Raw genomic sequence first — 21,056 nt, forward strand, 5'->3', positions numbered from 1 at the left:
TTCCACCAGGCCTTTGGCCAGGGCACAGCCTGACTCCCTCCCTCGGCAATCTTCGCGGAGCTCTGGCCCAATGGTTGCCAGTGGCTTGAATTAATTAATTTTATAATGAATGATTTTAGAGTGTTGTGTTGTACTGTTTTATTGTTGTTAGCCGCCCTGAGCCCGGCTCCGGCTGGGGAGGGCGGGATATAAATATTATTATTATTATTATTATTATTATTATTATTATTATTATTATTATCCTTTCCTTTAATGTTGTCATTGTCCCTTCATCTCCCTGCCCAAGTCCTGCTTCAACTTTTCCACATCCACTCATGTTCAAAGTCTCCTCCCTTAAACAGCTTCTCCCTTTCTTGCCTGTGACGCCTTATCCTGGTACTTTCAGAATCTGCACATGGTGCTACTGTTCATCCCTCCTTCCCCTCTCTCACCCTTCAGACTCAGGCTCAACCCATCTCTTCTGAGTAGAATTTGAAGTAGCATCTAAATCCTCATTCCCCAAACAAACTAACTGCATTTAAGAGCCGCCAGGGCCAGCCCACCCATGACGCAAAGTCTCTCCACACCAAGATTCTACTTTAGCCAATGTCCATTCCAGCAGTGCAAAGGTCAGAGGCATGCAAGAGACATGATCCCAGATCAAGGACATGTTCCTGCCTTGCAAAAGGACTCCATGAGAGGGTATCTGACAGGAATAGAGAAGGGCCGTCTATCAATCTTTATTCCTCCTTTTTCCCTCATGTAGATCTTCACTTACCCTTTCTTCTCTGGACAGGGGTGGGTGGACACCATTTGGTGGTTCGCCTCAAGTACCAAAATGTCTTGGCAACAGCTAAGGACAACAGCTAAGGACTTGTAATGACATTTGCGCCTCTTTTACTCCCCTGCCTCTCTGGTCACCCACTACCATTAACATTTAGATTTTAATCTTCTCAAGGACAAGGCTCTATCTTTTTTTGCCTATGGGACTCTGTAAAGCACCATGTGGCGTTGGAGTGGTGTTAACAACACCAGTGAAGCTAAGAGTTGGAACAGGTTGTTTGACAGGCCCTGCCTCTGGTCTGATCTGTTGTTCTCACAGGGACGCCTTGGCTTCTTCACAATGTTTGTCACAGGCAGGCACTGTGCTCCACTTTTTACCTCAGGAAGTCTGTGATAGTTTAGCACCCTATCATGTCTTAAGTGTAATGTTTATATTACGTTTATTTGGACAGGGGCTGAGAGGAAGTTATTTGACTGGAAGAGCAGTTTGTGAAGCAGCCAGAGCAGCTGACCTTGTAGAGGAAAAGTAGCCCTCTCTTTCACTGCTGTTGTCTGCCGAAGTACAGGCATAAAGGAGAGAACCATTTGTCCAGCTGGGCAGAGTGGCCATATTAGTTAAGGACAGACACTATGGAAAAAGAATGCAGAATTCAACATTCAGTAATGCCCATGGTTGATGGGATACATTTCAAGAGTGCATTTTAAAAACAAGTCCAAAAGTTGTTTGAGGCTCAGGAGGGGCAGGGGTGGAATATCATTCATCACACAAGATTAGACTGAAGCAAAGAATTTGGCAGTGTTAGGATTTTAAATTATCATCTTATATTTTACTTAGTGGATGCTGGTCCATTAGGGAGAATGGGGCGCTTCGTCTGCCTTCACCCAGTTCAGGGAGTCACACAGCCTATGGCACCTTCTTCTTCTTCTTTAGTTGTCCTTGTAGAGCTCAGCAGAAGATGCAGGATGGTGACTGGGATTAGTTGGCTCTGCCTGTCATTATCTCAGGCTCCATCTCCTTTGAGCCCCTTGCCTTTCACCCCACCAGGATAAATGAGATATGTAGAAATTAACAATTAAAAGAGAAGTGCTCCTTCCTTTTTTATTTCCTGTCTTTTATATTTACCTTCAGTCCCCTCCAAATTCTCTGCCTATCTCACAGGGACCCTTTAGAATTAACAAGAATTAGAGCTTCCATTTTTCACATGATGAGTGAAAGTGTTGCTAAGCTGCAGTTCTCTTTAACAGAAGAGAAAAGAAAATGAAGGTCCTCCTTTCTTGAATGCTTTAGAGAAAACCGATCATCTCATACTTTTATCTTCACCACCTCACCATCGTCATATTTGCCACTTGGCATGGATCAGTGTAAGACCATGAGTTTACATGAATTTGCATGGAAAAGAAATGTTCAAGCCATGCGTAGAGTGAAACTAAAATATGACTGTACCTAGTTTGCTATAAGGGTAATTGAAAGCAGAGATAACCTAACAACATTGAACTTTGTAAATATGACCTGTCTCCCAACAGTCTAATTATTATTTTTTTAAGTATCATTTCTCATCTGACAGTGTCTCACTTGGGGGGGGGGTGTTGCACTGAGATTTGGGGCATTGTATGTTAAAACATTCAATGAAAAAAAAACCTTGTCTTTTTTTTAATTGTCATTTCCATTCATGGCAGCTAAAACTGTACATTGTTTGCGAGGGCCTTCAGTCATGGCAACGCCCGAAAGGCATGAGATGTTCTACAAGAATATGAAAAACATGTTATCTATCATTTTAAGGACCAAATGAGACGCAGCATCAGATCTTTGAACAGATTTCCAATGTGTGTTTTTATTAAAAATGAAAATATGTGGGTGGATTATCTATTTATTTATTTATTCAATTAATCAATCCAGTGAAAAGTCGTGATTGATCAATGAAAAATCTAACTCTTCCTCTTAGTACAGAGGTGCGCTTGTCACATACACCTGCTCACACATGAATCATTAAGGGCCAGAGTAATCTCATAGTGGCATATTTTCATTCATACAGTTAGTCAAAATTATTTCCACTGACTTCTGGGATTGGGGTGAATGACACATGGACCATAGTTCACCAACCACCTCACACCTAATCAAGTAATGACCACATATTGTTGATTGGCCTCATTAACTGGCCTCACTGACAGAGCAACCCCAAAACAGACCGTGTATGACCTTATGTATGGAGGATTCCAGACTTTGCTTGGACAACATGCTGCTTCATGTCATGACTCAGGGCTGAAGTGGATTCCGAATGTGGGGCCTGACCAACGTCAGGCAGGGATTCAGACTGTGAACCACCATCCAGTTCTGGCCAAAGGGAACTTCAGGAGGGAATAGGAACTAGAGCTAATGGGGCTCTTACAACAATTGCGCAGATCATGTCATATGTTTGCCCTGGTGCTACGAAGCCTTTGGGGCCAGGTTTGCTTGGTGGTCTGAGCAAACAAGGGACTCCTCTAGTGCTGCTCTTGTTCCTTTTCAGCCAACACCATCACCTGCCTTGTGGTCCTTTTAACTGGAGTTTACAACAGTTCAGCCTGGGACCTTCTGCATGCCAAGTGTACCCTCTACCATGTAGCTGTAGGCACATTGATGTGGCTTCACCTGTTTCCTGTCCCTGCTTCACCCCAGCCAGCCCCCAGCTTGACAGAAGTGAGTCTAACACTTCCTAATCGCAGTTCCCCCAGGCATACCACACAACTGGTGTGTCAGAATGATTTCACTATAGTACTGCATTGCGTTGCCAGCTGGTGTCAAGTTTGGCCAATTATCTGGCTCCTTGGAGCTCTTAGCAAACTGAGAGGAGCCTCATGAGCCCCTCCATTAAAGCAGGGAATGCAATCTGTGTTTGTCCAGTCTGTTAGAAACAGTAGGAGATGGAGGCAGAGCAACAGCAACTTTGCCAAGCCTCACAGCAAGGCCAGACTTTGAAGCCGGTCCTCTGAGCTCCAAGGACAACATTCTCTCAGCTGGACCCTCTAAAACAGCTTCCACGTATGCATAAAGCTACCAGACTGACCAGATAAACTTCTGCACCATCCAGACTTGCTGTCTAGTGTAAATATATCTCACCCACCTCACTTTAGTTTTTTGCCCTCCACCCAAATAATTTCTGAAAGGTTTTATATAGGCATGTGCAGCAGAGTTTGAGGCCTTTTTATCTGAATGGCAAGATACACTCTCCATTTGATGAGACCACAAAAGCAAGCAGACATGTTACACCCTGCAGGGGACAAAATATATTTGGTGGCATTTTGGAAGGGAGGAACTGCAGGGCCAATGGTGGGCAGCTTGTTTATATGTAGCAATGAACTCTGTAGTCACCATTTCCCTCTAAACTCATTCAAAGCTGCAGCAGCTGCAAAGATTTGAGGAGTGAGGTTATTACCCCTCTACTACTATCTCTGCCAGATTGCTCAACCATTGCTACTGTGTCTTTTCTTCTGGCAGATCAAATAACTAGGTGACAGCCAAAACTCCAAAAAAAAAAAAAAAAAAAAAAAGCAGGGGCAATTAGAATAAGAACTGTTATTTGATTAACTTTCTAACATTGCTCAGCTTTAAAAACAAAAGCCTACTGGCTCACATGTTTTACCTGTGGCTAAAGGATCATGTATAAATTCTGTCATTTCTGTAATTTATTACCAACTTAATACAATTTTATTCAAGTGACTTCCCACTCGCCATTGTCGATGTGTCCTTAGCTTCTGATGTTACTGCTTTGAATATTTTAAATTAGGTACCTCCGATTATAATCCATTACCCAAAATTATCACTTAATCATCAGCTGTATTCTTAGTAATTTCCATTCACGTTGAAACATTATTTAAGGCATTTGTATACTTTTGTAAAGCTTCAAGTGGGAATATTATACTTCTTTTCATTTCATTCTGCGTACGACAGTTCTAGCATACAACCTTCATTGGCCTTCCATTTATATCTGTCGCCTCCATTTCCAAAGATTATCTTGAGCCCTTTCTGTGCGCCTGCAGTGCTGTTGCAGTTATTCAGTGCATTGCTGGTATCTGCTGGTATCTCAAGGTTAACTCAGCCCCTCCTCTCCCCAGTTCGCAGGTCCATCCCATAATACTCTAAAAAGTACATTGTTGTCCAAAAGCGACAGTCCTCGCCTTACGTGGATCCTTTCCAACAAGTTTCAAGATCTCTTTATTTTCTTCTCCTTTAAATCTCATCAGCACAGGCAGGGAAAGGCATTTCTCTCAGTACCAACCCACTGACGGCCTGGCATCACCTTCTCTTCCTGCAGCATCCTCCAGGGTCTGCAACACCTCTCACTTGGAGGTGCCAAATCTAAATTTCTACTTTCTCCATGTTGTTCACAGTCTGTTCTCTCCACACTACCACACCAAGAATTTACCTTAGCCAATGTCCATTCTAGCCATGCAAAGGTCAGAGGCAAGTAAGAAACATGATCACAGATTAAGGACACGTTCCTATCTGACAGGGATAGAGAAGGGCCCTAGACAGAACCTGAGGGCCAAGCAGAGAGAGCCCTGCTTCTCTCCCCTAGGTCTGATGTTTCCCACCCCTCACCTAAAGGCATACTGGCGAGTGGCATCCCGTGGGGAGGGCCAGAGGGGCAGTGGCCATGGGCGCATTTTGCTCCTCGCTGCCCTGCCAGCCCCACAGAAAGGGCACGTGCCTGTTGCATCCCCCTCACACAGCCCTGCGGCATCACAAAGTGGCGTGGGGCTGGCAGGGCAGTGTGGCTGCACCTTTCATGCCCACCAGGGGCCGGGGCGGGCAGGGGTGCAGCATGGCCCCCACTTGGCTCTGATGGGTGGGGCATCAGCATTGAGGGCTAGGTGTGGGCTCCGTTCACTCTCCGTGCACACCTCCTAGTATTCACTGCAGGTTTCAAGGGGTTTCACATGAGTAAGATCCCCTCAGTGTCCCACTGCTGCCCATTGGCTTGTCCTCTCCCTCTGGGAAAGCAAGGGAAGCAGCATGACCTCCATCAGGCCTAGCCAGCATCTGAGAGGGGCTGCCTGCATGCTGTAGAGCACTCTTGCATGGTAAGGTTTCCATGCATTTTTTAAAGAACAAACAAACCCCAAACCACCAGTACTCTAAAGCAGTATACAAAAGCTCATGTATAGGACATGGTCTTCCTCTTTCTCTTTTGACCTGTGAAATCTCAGTGCATTTCTTTTTTCCTATTGCTAGTAAGTTCCATGACTAGAGGATGTGGAATCAACAAAAACAGACCCATACAAAGTCAGCATTCAATCAATACATGTGAAAGTAGCTCACACAGCAAGCCATTGATAGTGGCTCACTTGCTGCTGACGCTGCCATTTGGAATGCTCTACTGTACACTCATCACAAAGGTCTTTGCCACTACATAAGCTGGATGTGTCAAACAGTTGACACCTATCAAATAGCCCTGAGGCTTTCTCTAGTCACCATAACTGGGAGGATTCACCCTCACCCAAAACAGAAGACTAACTATATGTCACTGCCTAGAGGCATATTAAAAACACTCTCAGCTACTGCACTAAATTGCTTTCCACTTGTATTGTTTATTGAAGCTCACTTGTTTTTTATGTCCTTATTACTACGTCTGCATATGACAATCTGATCAGTTCAGCATGCTAAATGTCACTGTTATGCATGCTGTGAAATCAAAGAGCAAGCAACCAATGTACATCACAACACGCAGGTGCCTTTTTGGTTATTTTTAATATGTTGTGAGCCACTCTGAGCACTTTTTACAATGGAAGGGTGGGGCACTATTAAATTAAATTAATTAAATTAAATTAAGTTAAAATTAAACACGTTACTCTTGTCCCCCCTTTTTCCTGTACTGTGGTTGAACACCTGTCTATGGTTTTTGCACACTGTCAAAATTGAGATTATAGTCTCCCCAGGACAGAGAAATGTATTTTGTTTGCTTGTTTTTGTAACCCTGTAAAATTCCAAGTACAGTACAGTGGTACCTCAGGTTACATACGCTTCAGGTTACATACGCTTCAGGTTACAGACTCCACTAACCCAGAAATATTACCCCAGGTTAAGAACTTTGCTTCAGGATGAGAACAGAACTCGTGCTCCGGCGTCGCAGCGGCAGCAGGAGGCCCCATTAGCTAAAGTAGGGCTTCAGGTTAAGAACAGTTTCAGGTTAAGAACAGACATCCAGAACGAATTAAGTACTTAACCGGAGGTACCACTGTACATGGATGGTGGTTAACAAATCCATAATAACAACTTCAGAGCTTGCAGCTAATGCATTCACCTCAATAGACACCACAATAGACACTTTTTGGAAGGTAGAGGGACACGAGAAAGTTGCTGAGACAGACAGCTGGGCAAGCAGGCTTTGCTGTTGCTGCTTGCAACCTTATTGAGATTATAGTGCACTATAAACATTTCACAACTTGCTCCTGTGCAAAGTTATCTGTGGCTGGACCCAATGATCTCTTTTGCCAGCCAGGAACAAAGAACAAAGGCCTTATACAAATGCACACAATTCCCTCATAACCTCACCTCTCATCCTTCAGTAAAATCTGCATGATGCTCATACAGTGGTGCCTCGCAAGACGAAATTAATTCGTTCCGCGAGTTTTGTCGTCTTGCGATTTTTTTCGTCTTGCGAAGCACGGTGTCGGGAAAGTTTTGGAAAAGCTTCAAAAATCACCAAAGTCTTTAAAAACCTCAAAAAAGGCTACCACACTGCGTTCTATGAGTTGCTCCTCGAAGTCAAGTCGCAACTGTATTAAGAAAAAGGAAACAAACTTGCAAGACGTTTCCGTCTTGCGAAGCAAGCCCATAGGGGAAATCGTCTTGTGAAGCAGCTCAAAAAACAAAAAACCCTTTCGTCTAGCGAGTTTTTTGTCTTGTGAGGCATTCGTCTTGCGAGGTACCACTGTAATAAGATGTGATAAACTGTACACAACCTCTTTATTCATAAATAATAACAGTTTATTTGCAAAGATGAGAAAGTACAGAACACCTAGAAATAAATTACCAACGAATTGATTCAAAATTCCTACATAACAACTGGGGACACTTCTCTTTAGAACACTAAAATTCTCTCAGAAGGAGACCCCCAAAAAGAAATAGTTGGATGACTTCTGCCAAGTTTTAATCTTCAAAGGTTGCCATTACTAAACCAGGCAAAGTACATTTGTCCACAACATACACATACGCACCACAAATGCAGTAGGCTATTTTCCATTAGGTATGGAAATAGTGTACAGGAAATCTTGGCCTAGGAGTTGCAAAATGGAAATAAGTACTTTCCAGAATGTATTATATATTATATTTATAATATATTATATTTATAATAAGCTGCAACAGCAATTTATTGAAGCCATTTTACATAGCAAGCACTGCACAAAATGTTGCAGTATGGAGAGTTCAGCATCCCAGCTGCCATTCCCTGCTATCCCATGTTCTCTTTTCCCCTTCAACAGTGTCAGCCTTTCCCACCCCACAAAACATCTCAGTCCTCATTGGCTGTTTGGTGCCCTTCCATCTCCACTGATGTCTGTGGCCAGTGGAAGCTTGTGTGGAGGCAGACCTTTTGGGGCACCATGGCACTGAAACATGGATCCAAGTCACAGGTCCACATGGTTTTTAGAAAGCATGCCCCACCCAAGCCACCACCAAACTGAAGTTGCCAACAGTTTCTGTGGGTTGCACTGCAAAAATGATCTACCCAGTATTTGTCAGAGCCTCTGTGGCATAAAAAAACACAGATCCTCATGAATGCACATGGTTTTTACATAGAATTCCTAGAAAATCGCTATCAGATAGATGTACCCCAAAATACCCACAAGCATCCGTGCCTCAGTTCCATGTCTATGTGCTAAGGTGGTTCTAGTAAGCACCAGTCTGTGATTTTTACAATCCAGTCCATAGGCATCAAGTGCTGGACTGATGGTTAAGAACATAAAAAGAGTCTCCTGGATCAGGCCAGTGGCCCATCTAGTCCAGCATCCTGTTTCCACAGTGGCCAACCAGGTGCCCACGGGGAGCCAAGAAGCAGCACTCTCCCCTCTTGTGGTTTCCAGCAACTGGTATTCAGAAGCACACTCTCTCTGATTCTGGAGGTAGAACATATCTGCCAGGCAATGTGGCCACTGATAGAGTTCTACTCCATGAACTTGTCTGATTCTCTTTTTGAGCTGTCCGTGTTGGTGACCTCACTGCCTCCTCTGGGAGTTCCATAATTTAACTGCCTGCTGTGTGAAGAAGTTCTTTCTTTTATCTATCCTGAATCTTCCAACATTCGGCTTCAATAGATGTCCACGAGTTTTTGTATTATGAGTGAAACTTTTATCTAGCCACTGTCTCCATGCCATGCATAATTTTATAAACTTCTATCATGTCACTTCTTACTTGCCTTTCCCCTAAACCAAAAAGTCCCAACCTTTCCTCATAGCAGAGTTCCCCTGTCCCCGGAATCATTTTGGGTTGCCCTTGTCTGAATCTTTTCCAATTCTGAAATATCCTTTTGAGGTGAGGCTACCAGAACTGTACAGAATGTGGTCACATCACAGATTTGTATAACAGCATTATGATACCGGCCATTTTATTTTTAATCTTTTCCAAATGATCCTTTAGCATGGAATCTGCCTATTTCACAGTTGCCACATTTTCTACAGGTCAGAGTGACCTGTGGTTTTGTGGTGGCTTAGAGAAAATCCCATATAAAATAATGTAAATATAAGAGAGCCCATTAAAAAAACCTTTTGCTACCCCCTCCCCCGCCACGCATGCTCTACAGCACACATTTTGTGGCCAGACACCCACAACAGTCTCAGAATTTTACATGTGTTCACAGCACCCCAAAAGTTGAGGCCCCACCAGCCCAAGATCCTGCCCCCCACCATTTTCTTTAGCATCTGGTTAAAACTGCTAGGAAAGGTTGTCCAGAGTTTGGAAGTTCAGTTCCAGCATTATATTGACGACACTCAATCCTATTTCTCCTTCCTTCTAAGTCCCAGGAAGCTGTTCAAGTTCTGAAATCAGTGTCTGGATGAGGATGAACAAACTGAAACTTAATCCAAAAAATACCATGATACTCGTGGCCAGTAGAAAAGCAAACCTGGGTGAAGGGATTCAACATGTCTTGGATGGGATTGAACTCCTCTGGAAGAATGAGGTTTCCATCTGGGATGTCTTCTTGAATTCAGTGGTGAACCTGGATGTCCAGGTGTGGTGGTGGCCAGGACTCAGAGCACTTTTGCATAGCTAAGATCAGTATGTCAACTTTGCTCCTTCTTGGAAATGGTGTGGCATTGGGGACACCATGACTTACCGTATTTTTTGCACCATAGGGCGCACCGGACCATAGGGCGCACCCAGTTTTTAGGGGGGGAAATCAAGAAAGAAACCCCCCCCAGCCCCAAAGAGCAGTGTACAGGGTGCACACAACCTCTCCCTGCCAGAGGGGTTGTGTGCAGCTATGGAAGAAGGCAAGGCAGCGAGTGGGATAGATCCCGCTCGCTGTTTTGGCTTCCCCTTTAGCCCCGTGCAGCCTCTCCCTCCCGGGAGACGCTGCGCAGGGCTAACGAAGCCATAGCTCCGTGCAGCCTCTCCCTGCCGGAGGGGTTGCGCGCGGCTATGGCACAAGCCTGCATTCGCTCCATAGGACGCACACACATTTCCCCTCAATTTTTGGCGGGGAAAAACTGTGTCCAATAGAGCGAAAAATACGGTAGTTACATTTCATTTGGACCATTGTAACAGCCTCTGGGCTGGGCTGCCCTTTCACTGTTGCAGAATGCCATTTAGCAGGGTTGATTACAGGGAGCACGTCACTCCCATGTTAGAAGAGCTTCATTGGCTACTGGTCTGTTTCTGGGCATAAGTCAAAGTTCTGGTTCCATTAATATACATTTTGGTAAGTGGTTTGTTCCTTTGTCTGTCTATCTGTTTTCTATAGCAATGTTTCCCAACCATGACCCCCTTCTGACCACGTTTCCTTCCTGTGCCCCACATGGGCATAGCAAGGAGAGCAGGGGGTCAGATGCCTACCAGTAAGTAAAAATCAATACAAGTCAATACAAATCTGAGGTTCTGACCCCCCCCAACAAAAGCCTGACCCCCCCCAACAAAAATCCTGACTATGCCCATGCCCTCTCCCATCCTACAGGTGGAAAGGTAGCTATTTAAATGTTTTGTTTGTAAATAGAACATCTTTTATATATAATTTTCATAATCTTTACAAAATACAATTATATAAAATGATAGGAACATAATGAAATATTGTTGAAGCAGAAAAACATAGAATCATCATTCTAGTGCAACCCCCTCCAAGGTAGGAATCTCAGCTCAAGCATCCATGACAGATGGCCACCCAACCTCTGCTTAGAAACCTCCAAGGAAGGAGAGTCCAGAACCTCCCGAGGGAGATCCATTTTCCATGTATTATAAAAAGTAAACAATACTTATTTGACCCCGGTTATTTGACACAGAGGGAGAAACCTACAGATTCAGTCCAAAAGGTGCACAGGGAGTTCTGTATATATGGGAGAATTTTTAAAAGCAAGTGGTCCTCACTGACCTGCTGCAAAAAATCTCGTCATCTGGAGGAGCCCTGGCTGCCTAAATAAAACACTCTAGCTCCACACTCACTTACCTGGGAGCAAGGCCCCCTGGACTCAGTGCAGCTTTCTTCTGAGTAGACACTTGGTTATTTACTAGATGCAGGTCAGCAGCACCAGACAACCCCACTCAGCTAGGCTTTGAAGTGGATTTCACCCCATGGCTTGCAGAGCCAGGCTTACGCTGCCTATGGGCCCTGCACCCCTTGGCAACATCCGAAGGCCCTGATCCACTAGGCACTGAGGTGGATTGCAACCCACACCTTGCAGAGTCAGACCCACGCTGCCACTGGACCAAGCATTGGCGGCAGCAACAAGCAGCTCCAGCTCTCCCAGCCCTACCCATTGCCACCCCACCACTGCACTTACCTGACCTGGGGGTTCTGGATCGCAGGCCCTACTGGTCAACATGGGAGGCCCAGCAATCGCCCTCTCCCTCCAGAAACAAACCAGGACTGCTCCAAGAAAACACATGTGGCACAAAGGAACATTAGGCCCTCGTGGGTCACCCCCTTACCCACTCTTGATTGGCCAAGTGGATAGCCAGCCAATCAGGATTAAAAATAAATCCCCCCCTCACTTCTCACTTCCCTCTGTGTTGTGACCCCCCATTTATGTGATTTTCACCTGGGGGCCCCCAGAGGGCCTTATGGCCCCCGGGTTGGGAAACGCTGCTCTATAGTTTCTGCTTCCTCTCAAGATATCATCACCAAACTTGGCACAGGGGTTCCCAAGGTGGGGGCAGCAGTAATTATAAATGTTTAGGTGCTGGGCACCATTTTGAATTAAGATTGTGGACCAAAATGTTACCTTGCCCCTCCCCCCCTTTTTTGCGTAGGTTCAGTCGCCTCTTGAGATATTGTTGTCAAACTCAGTACAAGGGCTCCTGAGGTGCAGGCAACAGTTTTCATCAGGCTTGGATGTGACTTCTGCCCGAATATGATTGTGCCAGGTACAAATACACAAACAACACCATCCGTTTTTTAAAAATCACAGTATTTTGGGTTTCTACAAAGTCCTGGGCAGCACAGGCACTCACTGTAGTAACATATAAAACCCTACATGACTTGACACCAAGTTATCTGAAAGACCATCGTCTCCCATACAAGCCTGCCTGGGTTTTTATGATATTTGGCAGAGCCCCTTCTTTCCGCTCCACCAACAACTGAGCTGCATCTGGTGTGAACGCTCAGACAGCTTTCTTGGTTGTTGCCTCTAGGCTTTGCCTCAAGCAACTTTAGAGACGTCGCCATTGTTTCACTGTTGTGGTGATGGCCACTACCTCAGATGGATTTTGGACTAACCTTACTTCTGTGCTTGTAACTTCTTTTAAATTCCGTGTTCTAAAATCTTGTACCCTGCCCTGAGACCTTAGGGTGAAGGGTGGTAATAAACAACAACAACAACAATTTAAAAAAACCAATGAACACCACCATTAGACAACTTCATGGAAGATAGACCTATCAACAGTCTATAGCCCTGGAATCTAAGTGGAACTCTTGATGCAGACTATCTCTGAATAAGCCACAAGGAACTGCCATCATATTGGGAGAGAGCGATGGACCAGGTGGTCATCTGGTTGAATCCAAGTTCTTCATTCAAATTCAACTCTTGTCCCTTTCTGCCCTGCTTGATTCCAATAAGGGACCAAGGCTCAGCTGGATCCCTCAACTCCCCCAGCCCATTTTGGGCGGGGAGGACTAATGATGAGTTGGGAAAGTGCGGGGCGGGAAGCATCTGGGCCGCGCTGGCCTGAAGGGAGACGGGGGAGGGGATCCGGATTAATTTTCCCACCACAAATTCTCACTGCCCCAGAAATCTGCGCTCTGCAGCCAGTCTCCGCGAAGCGAGCTCTAAATAAAGCCTGCGCTTGTGTTTCCCCCATCAGCAGAGCTGCCTTCGTATTATTATTATACATCCATAGCTTTTTGCCTTCGGACCTTATAATTATGTCACACTGCAAGGGAAACCACCAGCATCTGGTGTGTGGTTGAGAAAACTTTTGTTTCAAGACTCGGAACTATTTATAGAAAGAAAAACTTGGTGGGGATAGTCATTTCCTAAAGTTTTTCAAGAAAATACGGCTAGGTTTCTATTAAAGGGGGTTCTTCTCCTGCACACACACATGCCTACATATAGATATAGATATATAAAATAAAAGCTCCCTTTTAGAAAAGAGGGAAGCGGTAAGCAGCTCGCTCCGGCTCTTTCGCTGCGCCCCGCGTTGCGCAGAGTCGGCAGCCGGAGCGATTCCATTTAATCCCCGCGAACAGCAATGCAAACGCAACGCGGTTCCATAAATCAGACTTCTCTGAAAATAGGTGGCCAAGGCATATGCATTTCATTAAGAATTAAGAAGGAAGAAATAGACGCGTTTCTTTTCTGCCTTTCCTCTTTCCTTGTTTTTTAAAGGGTAGATTTCTAACTTGCGTGGGGATCGAGGGCGCGTTTCCCACAACAGAAGTAGAAAGCTGCAGACCCACTGAAGCAGCCAGGGGTGGGGTGGGGTGCAGATGGATGGGGAGAGGAATAATAGGCCACTGGTCGCACGCACATCGGAGAGAGAAAAGCAAGGCAAGGCCACCATCTCCCAGAAGTTCAGCACTATATAGTTCGAGTCTATGCGTGTTTACACAGAAGTAGAGTCAATGGGACTTACTCCCAGGTAAGGATGCATAGGATTTTGCGACCAGAAAGTCCCCATTGGTTTCGATGGCAGTGAGTGAGGAGAAAGAGCCCCAGTTCTCCAGTTGAAAAGAACAGGTTTTGACATGCTGAGCTTCTTGACACCTTGCGCTCCAGTGGGGTGGGGTGCAAGTTAAGCAAATGCTTAATCCATAAATACGTTTCATGTGGCGAATGCAGCAGTGGGGAGTCCCCGGTTCAAATCCCACCTCAGCTGAGAGCTTCTGTACACTGCAACCCTCCGCGCGATCCTCAGCCGGCAATCCCCCCGGGGTCCAACAGGGCGCACTCCCAGGGGAGCCGAAAACGGCGCCCCTTTACTCAGCAATGAGCCCGTTGTATCTCTGCCCAAGCGAGACTTAGGCGAAGGGCACCGTTATTCTTTCACCGTCGTCCCCTCCCCTAATAAAAGCAGCCTACCTGACACGGCGGTTGGCAGCATGGCTGGCATATTATGGGCGCGGGAGCACTTCGCCTAGGGAAGCTGGAAGCTGGCCAAGCCTTCTCTAGCGGACAGCCTGAACCATCCTCATCGCCCTGGAACGCCGCACTGCACGGATGGAGCCCAATGCGAGATCCAGTTGCTGGGCCTGAATCCGAGCTTCCTGCCTCAAATCAGCCTCGCTTCGCTCATTTTGAATAAATTAGTCCTCACTCCTCCAGGAAGCCTGACTTCGGAGTCGATCTCCAGTGGGGCTCCGTCCCTCTGCCCCTCGGCTTCCCTAACCTCCATCCCTTCCTGCACCCGGATCCTCATTTCCCAGATAAAATCGTTTGGTAACCTTCGCGATCCGGGTGATGTGGGAATGGCCTGCGCGTCTTGGCCTGAATGGAGAGGAGACGGAGCGAACCGGGCAGCCCTAGCGCGGGGGGAAAGCGAACGAGGGCGAGCCGCTCCAGTTAAGAGTGAGGGGCAGAAAGCATACATTTGAGTTCAGAGTTCAAATTTAAGTGCCATCGCTTTGGTCAAGGAGAGCGAGGAGAGTCAGAAGGGTCTTGTCTTCTCGCTGAAACCAATGGGACTCTAACAAGTTTCTCTGCGGCCGGATCATGTCATAGATACAATACAATTGTTATTTTTAGGGGGATATGCCTGTAATTTAGGAGTACAGTATTACACTACCAGTTCCTCATCGCCAAGACTTCTGATAAGTACCTGGACATCAATACTTATCTTACTTTGGGGGGAGGTGGTACAATCTTATTTTGATTCAAACACAAACCCCTTGACGTCTAAAATCAAACTTCCTTTTGTTTAATAGAGTGGAATTGCAGCCACGCATCCCGAGTCACGCTTGTTCCGAAGTTAGCCCCACCACAATCCCATGGGACTTCTTCCCCAGTCACTGCGCCTAGCGGAGCAACCCCTTTGGGCGCTTCTCCTGTTAGCAGTCTTTCTTCAGGACAAGGAGCCCCAAGTCCCCGGCATTATTACCCGAAAGGAAGCCCCCCCCCCCCCGGTTCTCAGCAGTGCTTCTGCCCTCGCTGGCTCCGCCACCCGATCCCTCCTCACGGAGCACCTGTTCGCAGCAGCAGCAGCATCTCTCGCCGCAGCACCTCAGCCACAACCTTCCCCCAAAGCCTCTGACTGCTCTGGGGGCGCCTCTGAACTCCAGAGAGCCAAACCTGCCGCAGGCAACTTGTTTTCGGAAGAAACTTTCTCTCTCACATGCCCACCCCACTCCCGACAGCCCCCATATCTGCCACCCCCACCCTGCCTTGCAACCATCTTTGGGGCGCACGTCTCTTCCCCCCACTTTCCCAGCTCCTAGAAGGCGCCCTTTAGGAAACCAGCAAACATCTAAGTAAGGGGTTTAAAAGAAAAGAAGTCTTGATCACTTACAAGTAACTTCCACTGGTAAGGATGAGGAAAATCTGAGGGTAATAGACTGAGAGTAAAACGCTGCGCGGTGAGAAAAGGATCATGGTCGTTATCCAGCTCTCAGCACTCTCGAAAGGTCTGTTCCTTGGCTTAGGATGGATGTCTTCCTTGGGGGACCACAAAGGGTTAACTGCTCCCTCCCCCGGTTGGTGTCCCCCCCTTCACTTTGGGTGGGAGGGTGGCTGGGGGGAGAGGCTCAGATGGGGAACTTGAGTTTGGATCCGGCTTGGGCTGGGGGCAAGGAGCAAGAGAGGGGCTTGTTGGCTCAGTTTTGCTGTGTCTGGTTAATTTCCTGGGTGGTGGTGGTCCTGTCTGTCTGTCTGTCTGTCTGTCTGCCTGTCTGTCTCTCTACAGAGCGATGGTCGCTGCTCCTCCAGCTCCTGCTGCTGCTGCTGCTGCCTCTGGCTCAGCTCCCCTGCCAGTCATCTCGCAGTGGTTGGAAGCTTGTTAGAGAGTGGCTTCTCTCGGCGGAATGATGATGCTCCCAGGGATTTGGAGGGCAGACTGCGCCTCTCTCCCTCTCTCCTCGCCAACTCTCCAGAGACTGCAAGCTGCCATTGGGCGAGCGGTGCCGGCAAACCGCCTCCTCTGTGTGTGTGTGTGTGTGTGTGTGTGTGTGTGTGTGTGTGTGTGTGTGTTGGTGGCGGCGGCGGTGTTGTAACGATGACAATGGCATGACACTGATCCGGCAAGCTGGAGAGCTCCCTTTCGGTGGCGGAGCAGCGCTTTCCAAGTTGGCTGGCTTGAAAAACGAGCGCCCAAGCGCCGGGATGGGACGCCCTGGCTTCCCTTTTGCTCTTCACTCTTCGCCCTTATCATTAAGGCAGCTCTTCAGCATCAGCCATGAGCATGGCACTTGGCAGAGGTTCAGGAGCGGAAGGGAACGAAATCTCTGCCCCACAGAGCTTACAATTCCTCTGCAATGAAAGCAATTCCACTGACTCTTTTATTTCCCTTCCCTCCTGCTTTTGAATATTTAATTATCCCGTGGAAGTTTAAATTAGAGACTCCTCGGGGAAGGAATCTGCCATCAGAAGCACTATATAAATAAATTTATAAAAGTATTGTTAAAACAAAAAAATTCCTTCCAGTAGCACCTTAAAGACCAACTAAGTTAGTTCTTGGTATGAGCTTTCGTGTGCATGCACACTTCTTCAGATACACACGAAAGCTCATACCAAGAACTAACTTAGTTGGTCTTTAAGGTGCTACTGGAAGGAATTTTTTTGTTTTGACTATGGCAGACCAACACGGCTACCTATCTGTAACTAAAAGTATTGTTGTCGTCGTCAGTACTGCCAGATGTGACTGGCTTAGAAAGGATAGCTCCTGGCTTCATAACACCGCCAGAAACATTAAATGAAACCTTCCTGAGACAGACAGGGAGGTTCCCGAGCCACAAGGTGTTGTGCGTAGCGAGAGAGGGAGCGAGACATCCGAGCTGCGCCATGCGGGAGCCCGGTTCAAATCTCGCTAACCACGCATTCTTGGTCCTCCGCCTGCCCTCGGGCGGGGGGTGACAGTGGCATCGCTGCGAGGGTGGCTTCAAATCGCGTGAGAAGCGCCCAGGACAAAGTGCTTCGTTATCTTTGGCCTCCACTAAAATCGAGGCATGTCAGATTACCATTTCCATGCAGAGGAACTGATTGGGGGGTCCTTCAGCCAAAAGTGGCTGCCAAAGCGGCTCATAGCAGTGAAAATCTGCAACAGGAAAGGAGGGATTCCTCGGTACTTGTAAATGTGGCTGCCTCTTTCGGCCCCTGGGAGCTGGTAGTCCACCACCAGGCCACCATTACTCTGCAGACTTTAGAACAGGGGTGGGAAAGCCCTGGATGAACTCTCAACTCCCATCATTAATTGTTTTTTTTAATTATTGCACTTTTTCTTTGTTTTTAGCGGGTTCTATTTTAGCTATTTAGGGGGAAAGGAGGTACACGAATAAATATAATCATCATCATTCCTGGCCCTTGGGCATACTGGCTGGGACTCATGGGATATATAAAGGGGCGTGGCCAAGGGGAGGGGGGCAGCTGCCCCCATCAAGTACATACATACATACATACATACATACATACTGAACTAAAAGTAGAAATTGGAGAAAGATTTTGACATTTTTCTGAGCACCTGGGGTCAAAAGAAAGTAATTTAAAACAACTGTTGCTGTGACATTTCATTCCGAATCTGCTAGATGGAGCCAGGTAGAGGTTGATGTTAGGTGGGTGTCCTGCCCTTGCGAACATAAATCTTGGCTACGCCCATGGATTTATATACTAACGACACCCGCAAGGTCCGCAAGTCCCCATCCCTGCTCCAGAACAGGGGAAGGCAACTTCAGGCCCGAGGCGGATGAGGCCCAATCGCCTTCTCAATCCGGCCTGTGGACAGCGTGTTTTTACATGAGTAGAATGTGTGCTTTTATTTAAAATGCATCTCTGGGTTATTTGTGGGGCAGAGGAATTCATTCATTCCCCCCCCCCATCAAAATATAGTCCGGCCCCCCACATGGTCTGAGGGACGGTGGACCGGCCCCTGCTGATAAAGGTTGCTTTTTCTAGAAGAAAGCCGAGCCACAGCCCTGCTCCGAAAGAAAGGGAGCTTCATCCCTCGTGCCCTTGAATACCATCGGTCTCTGCAATCCTAGACTCGGGAAGATCCCTGCTCTCTCGGTGGTTTGACGAGGTGTGCCCGCTATAACACTGAAATGAAATTTGTCGAGGATCCTCCTGTAATTCCCCACTCCCCCACAAACCCTTTAAAGCTCTTTCCTCTTTACACATGGCACTATATAAAGAGGTGTGTGAACTGCCCCTCAAGCAGCAAGATTAGATTAAAACAGAATTTTGGGGAGCAGGACAGCTGCGGAGATCGACTCGCTCCGTAGTAAAGCGCGGGGGTCTTGCCTATTGTGTCTCTATATAATGGTCAGTGTTCAGAGAGCTTCGTTTACATTCCCCTGTTATAACCCTTACAACAACCCTGCGAGGTAGCAGGTCTCTCAGAAGTCCCTCCTTCTGAGCTGAAGCGGAGAGGTTGTGGCACCAGGTTCATGGCGCCGGGGGAAATCCCCCTTCCAGGGACTCCTGATTCGCAGCTCACAGGGCGAGCCTCTCCGTTCCTCATGCAGTTCCACGGGGCTTTCTCCTAGGTGAGTGCGGTGGAGTCGTTAGTGCTGGACGAGGACCGAGTGAATGAAGGACTAAGTGGACCAGAATCAGTCATGAAACGTGGGGCTGGAAGCCACCACCCTGAGACTCCTGCTCCAGCTGCTGAGCTCTGCCTCAGTCACAGCAGCCTCTCAGCCTCAGCTCCCTCACAGGGTTATTGTAAGGATATAACAGAGAGGAGGAGACCCAGACCCGACACCTTGCAGGAAAGGTGGGATATCAATGGAATGGATGCGGAAGCATTTGGACTGCAGCCAGCCTTCCTCTCTTGGACGAAACCTGGCTCTCTCCCTATGCAGCCAGAGGAAATCTGATTCCCAGAACTGCCTTTCCTCCATTTCTGAGCTCCCCCTTTTGATCCCTGGGCGGGGGGGGGGGGGGGCGGCGGCGATGCACCACCAGCACAAATGGAGCGAGTGACATATCCCCGTGGACAACGGCTTCTGGCGACCCTCACCCCGTGCGACCCTCCCGGAGGGTTTTTAGCTGGTCGTTTGAATCCGGGACTCGGTCAGGACACCTGGCCGCCGTCAAAGCGGGCGTAAAACCTTAACACTCCTTAATTCTAACCTCTCCCGACATAAGTGAATCTCCCAGGGGGCGAAATGTTAATTATTATTCTCTCTCCAAGCAGAAAGATTAAATTTCGTCTCGTCCGTCAGTGATTCCCCTCACCACCCAGAAACGGGATGAGGGTGTGTGTGCATATTTGCAAATATGGAGAAAGGTGGAAGGGAGATCAGCCGTCGCTTCCCAACCGGCAGGGAAGGCAGTTTGGTACCCGAAGAGGGAGCTCAGCAGCAGCCCCGCCCAAGGAGTGACTTGCCCCTTCTAAATCCCATGGAGACTATTTTTATTAGTTGCAAGGCACTTTGAATGAACTCAGATCCATCCCAAATGACCCTTGCACCATCAAGGTGACTGTCCTGTGCACTCTTACTTGAAACGGAGCTGGAACGGGACTGACTTCCCATTGCTGGCATAGGATCGGACCACGAAGCTGGAATTCCAAACATGCTTATTAAGAAACGTCGCGTTGGCCTCGGCCAAACTTGCTGCAGAGCAAACGCGTCAAAGCTCCAGCTGAACAATGAATTCACACGATCCTTACCGTCCTCCCTTCCTGCAGGGATCGCGGGGCAATCTGCAGGGGTCCGCCCTCCACAAAAGACAATTGTTGCACAATTTTAGAAATTTCAGTAAAAAAAATCAGTCAAAAATACCAGTAGCTTTTGATGAGTGGTGGGGACTGGCTTAAGGTAAGTAAGCTTTATGGTAGGGGAGCTAGAATTAGGGACCTCTTCCCCCACGCCAAGTGACGCGCAACCCGATCCTATGGAACTTTGGCTTGGAAGAGGACTCCATGCCAAATCAGCAGGAGCAGGCTTACTCGGAGGTAAATTCCACTGACTTTAATGGGACTTTCAATTGAATAAGAATTTAGGAAGAGGAACAGACTCTCCTCCTCCCGCACGCGCACACAATTAGACCAGATCACACCAAATCACTGCTCTGTTGCTTTCTTTAAAGAGGAAAACAAATGTCGGGAACACTTCGATTTTATGACAGCAGACATGCGGCAAGTTGAAGTGTCCTGTTTTAGCGGCAGAATTCTCTTCAAAGACTTGACAATGAGAGAGACCGATTTCGTGGCAGTCCTTTATTATTAGAAAGCGAAAGTCTCGTTTCCACAGAAATGACAGTGGCAGAGGGAGCGTGTATCTGACATGCTGGTGCGATGAGCTGATACCGTTTACACGAGAGAACAGATTTGTACATATGGGATCCTAACGAGATCTGGAGCTGCGCTCCCAGCCGAAGCCGGCTAGAAGTTTTGTCCTGTTTGATGGACAAGGGTATCCGGAGACCGAGCCTCGGCCCTCAACAGATTCCCAGAGCAATGTGCAAAAATATGTTCTTGCGTCACCTTCCGAAAGCAAGCTTACATTCTGCGTTTTGTTACT

At 47.3% G+C, this 21,056-nt stretch overlaps 1 protein-coding gene across 2 annotated transcripts in view; it reads right to left on the bottom strand.

Moving 5' to 3' along the window:
* The window catches only part of WNT7B (Wnt family member 7B), a 107,574-nt gene that overhangs the window by 75,372 nt on the left and 11,146 nt on the right, over positions 1–21,056 (bottom strand). Inside the window, exon 1 of one of the 2 annotated variants that reach the window (XM_077930798.1) lies at positions 15,890–16,467. The exons of the other annotated variant lie outside the window; for it this stretch is intronic. Coding sequence (XP_077786924.1) covers positions 15,890–15,972 — 83 coding nt within the window. The 5' untranslated portion in view covers positions 15,973–16,467. Of the gene's footprint in view, positions 1–15,889; positions 16,468–21,056 lie in introns of those variants that run through there. 2 annotated transcript variants of the gene reach the window in all.

The sequence above is a fragment of the Podarcis muralis genome, chromosome 6, assembly GCF_964188315.1.
Source record: "Podarcis muralis chromosome 6, rPodMur119.hap1.1, whole genome shotgun sequence".
Lineage (NCBI taxonomy): Eukaryota > Metazoa > Chordata > Lepidosauria > Squamata > Lacertidae > Podarcis > Podarcis muralis.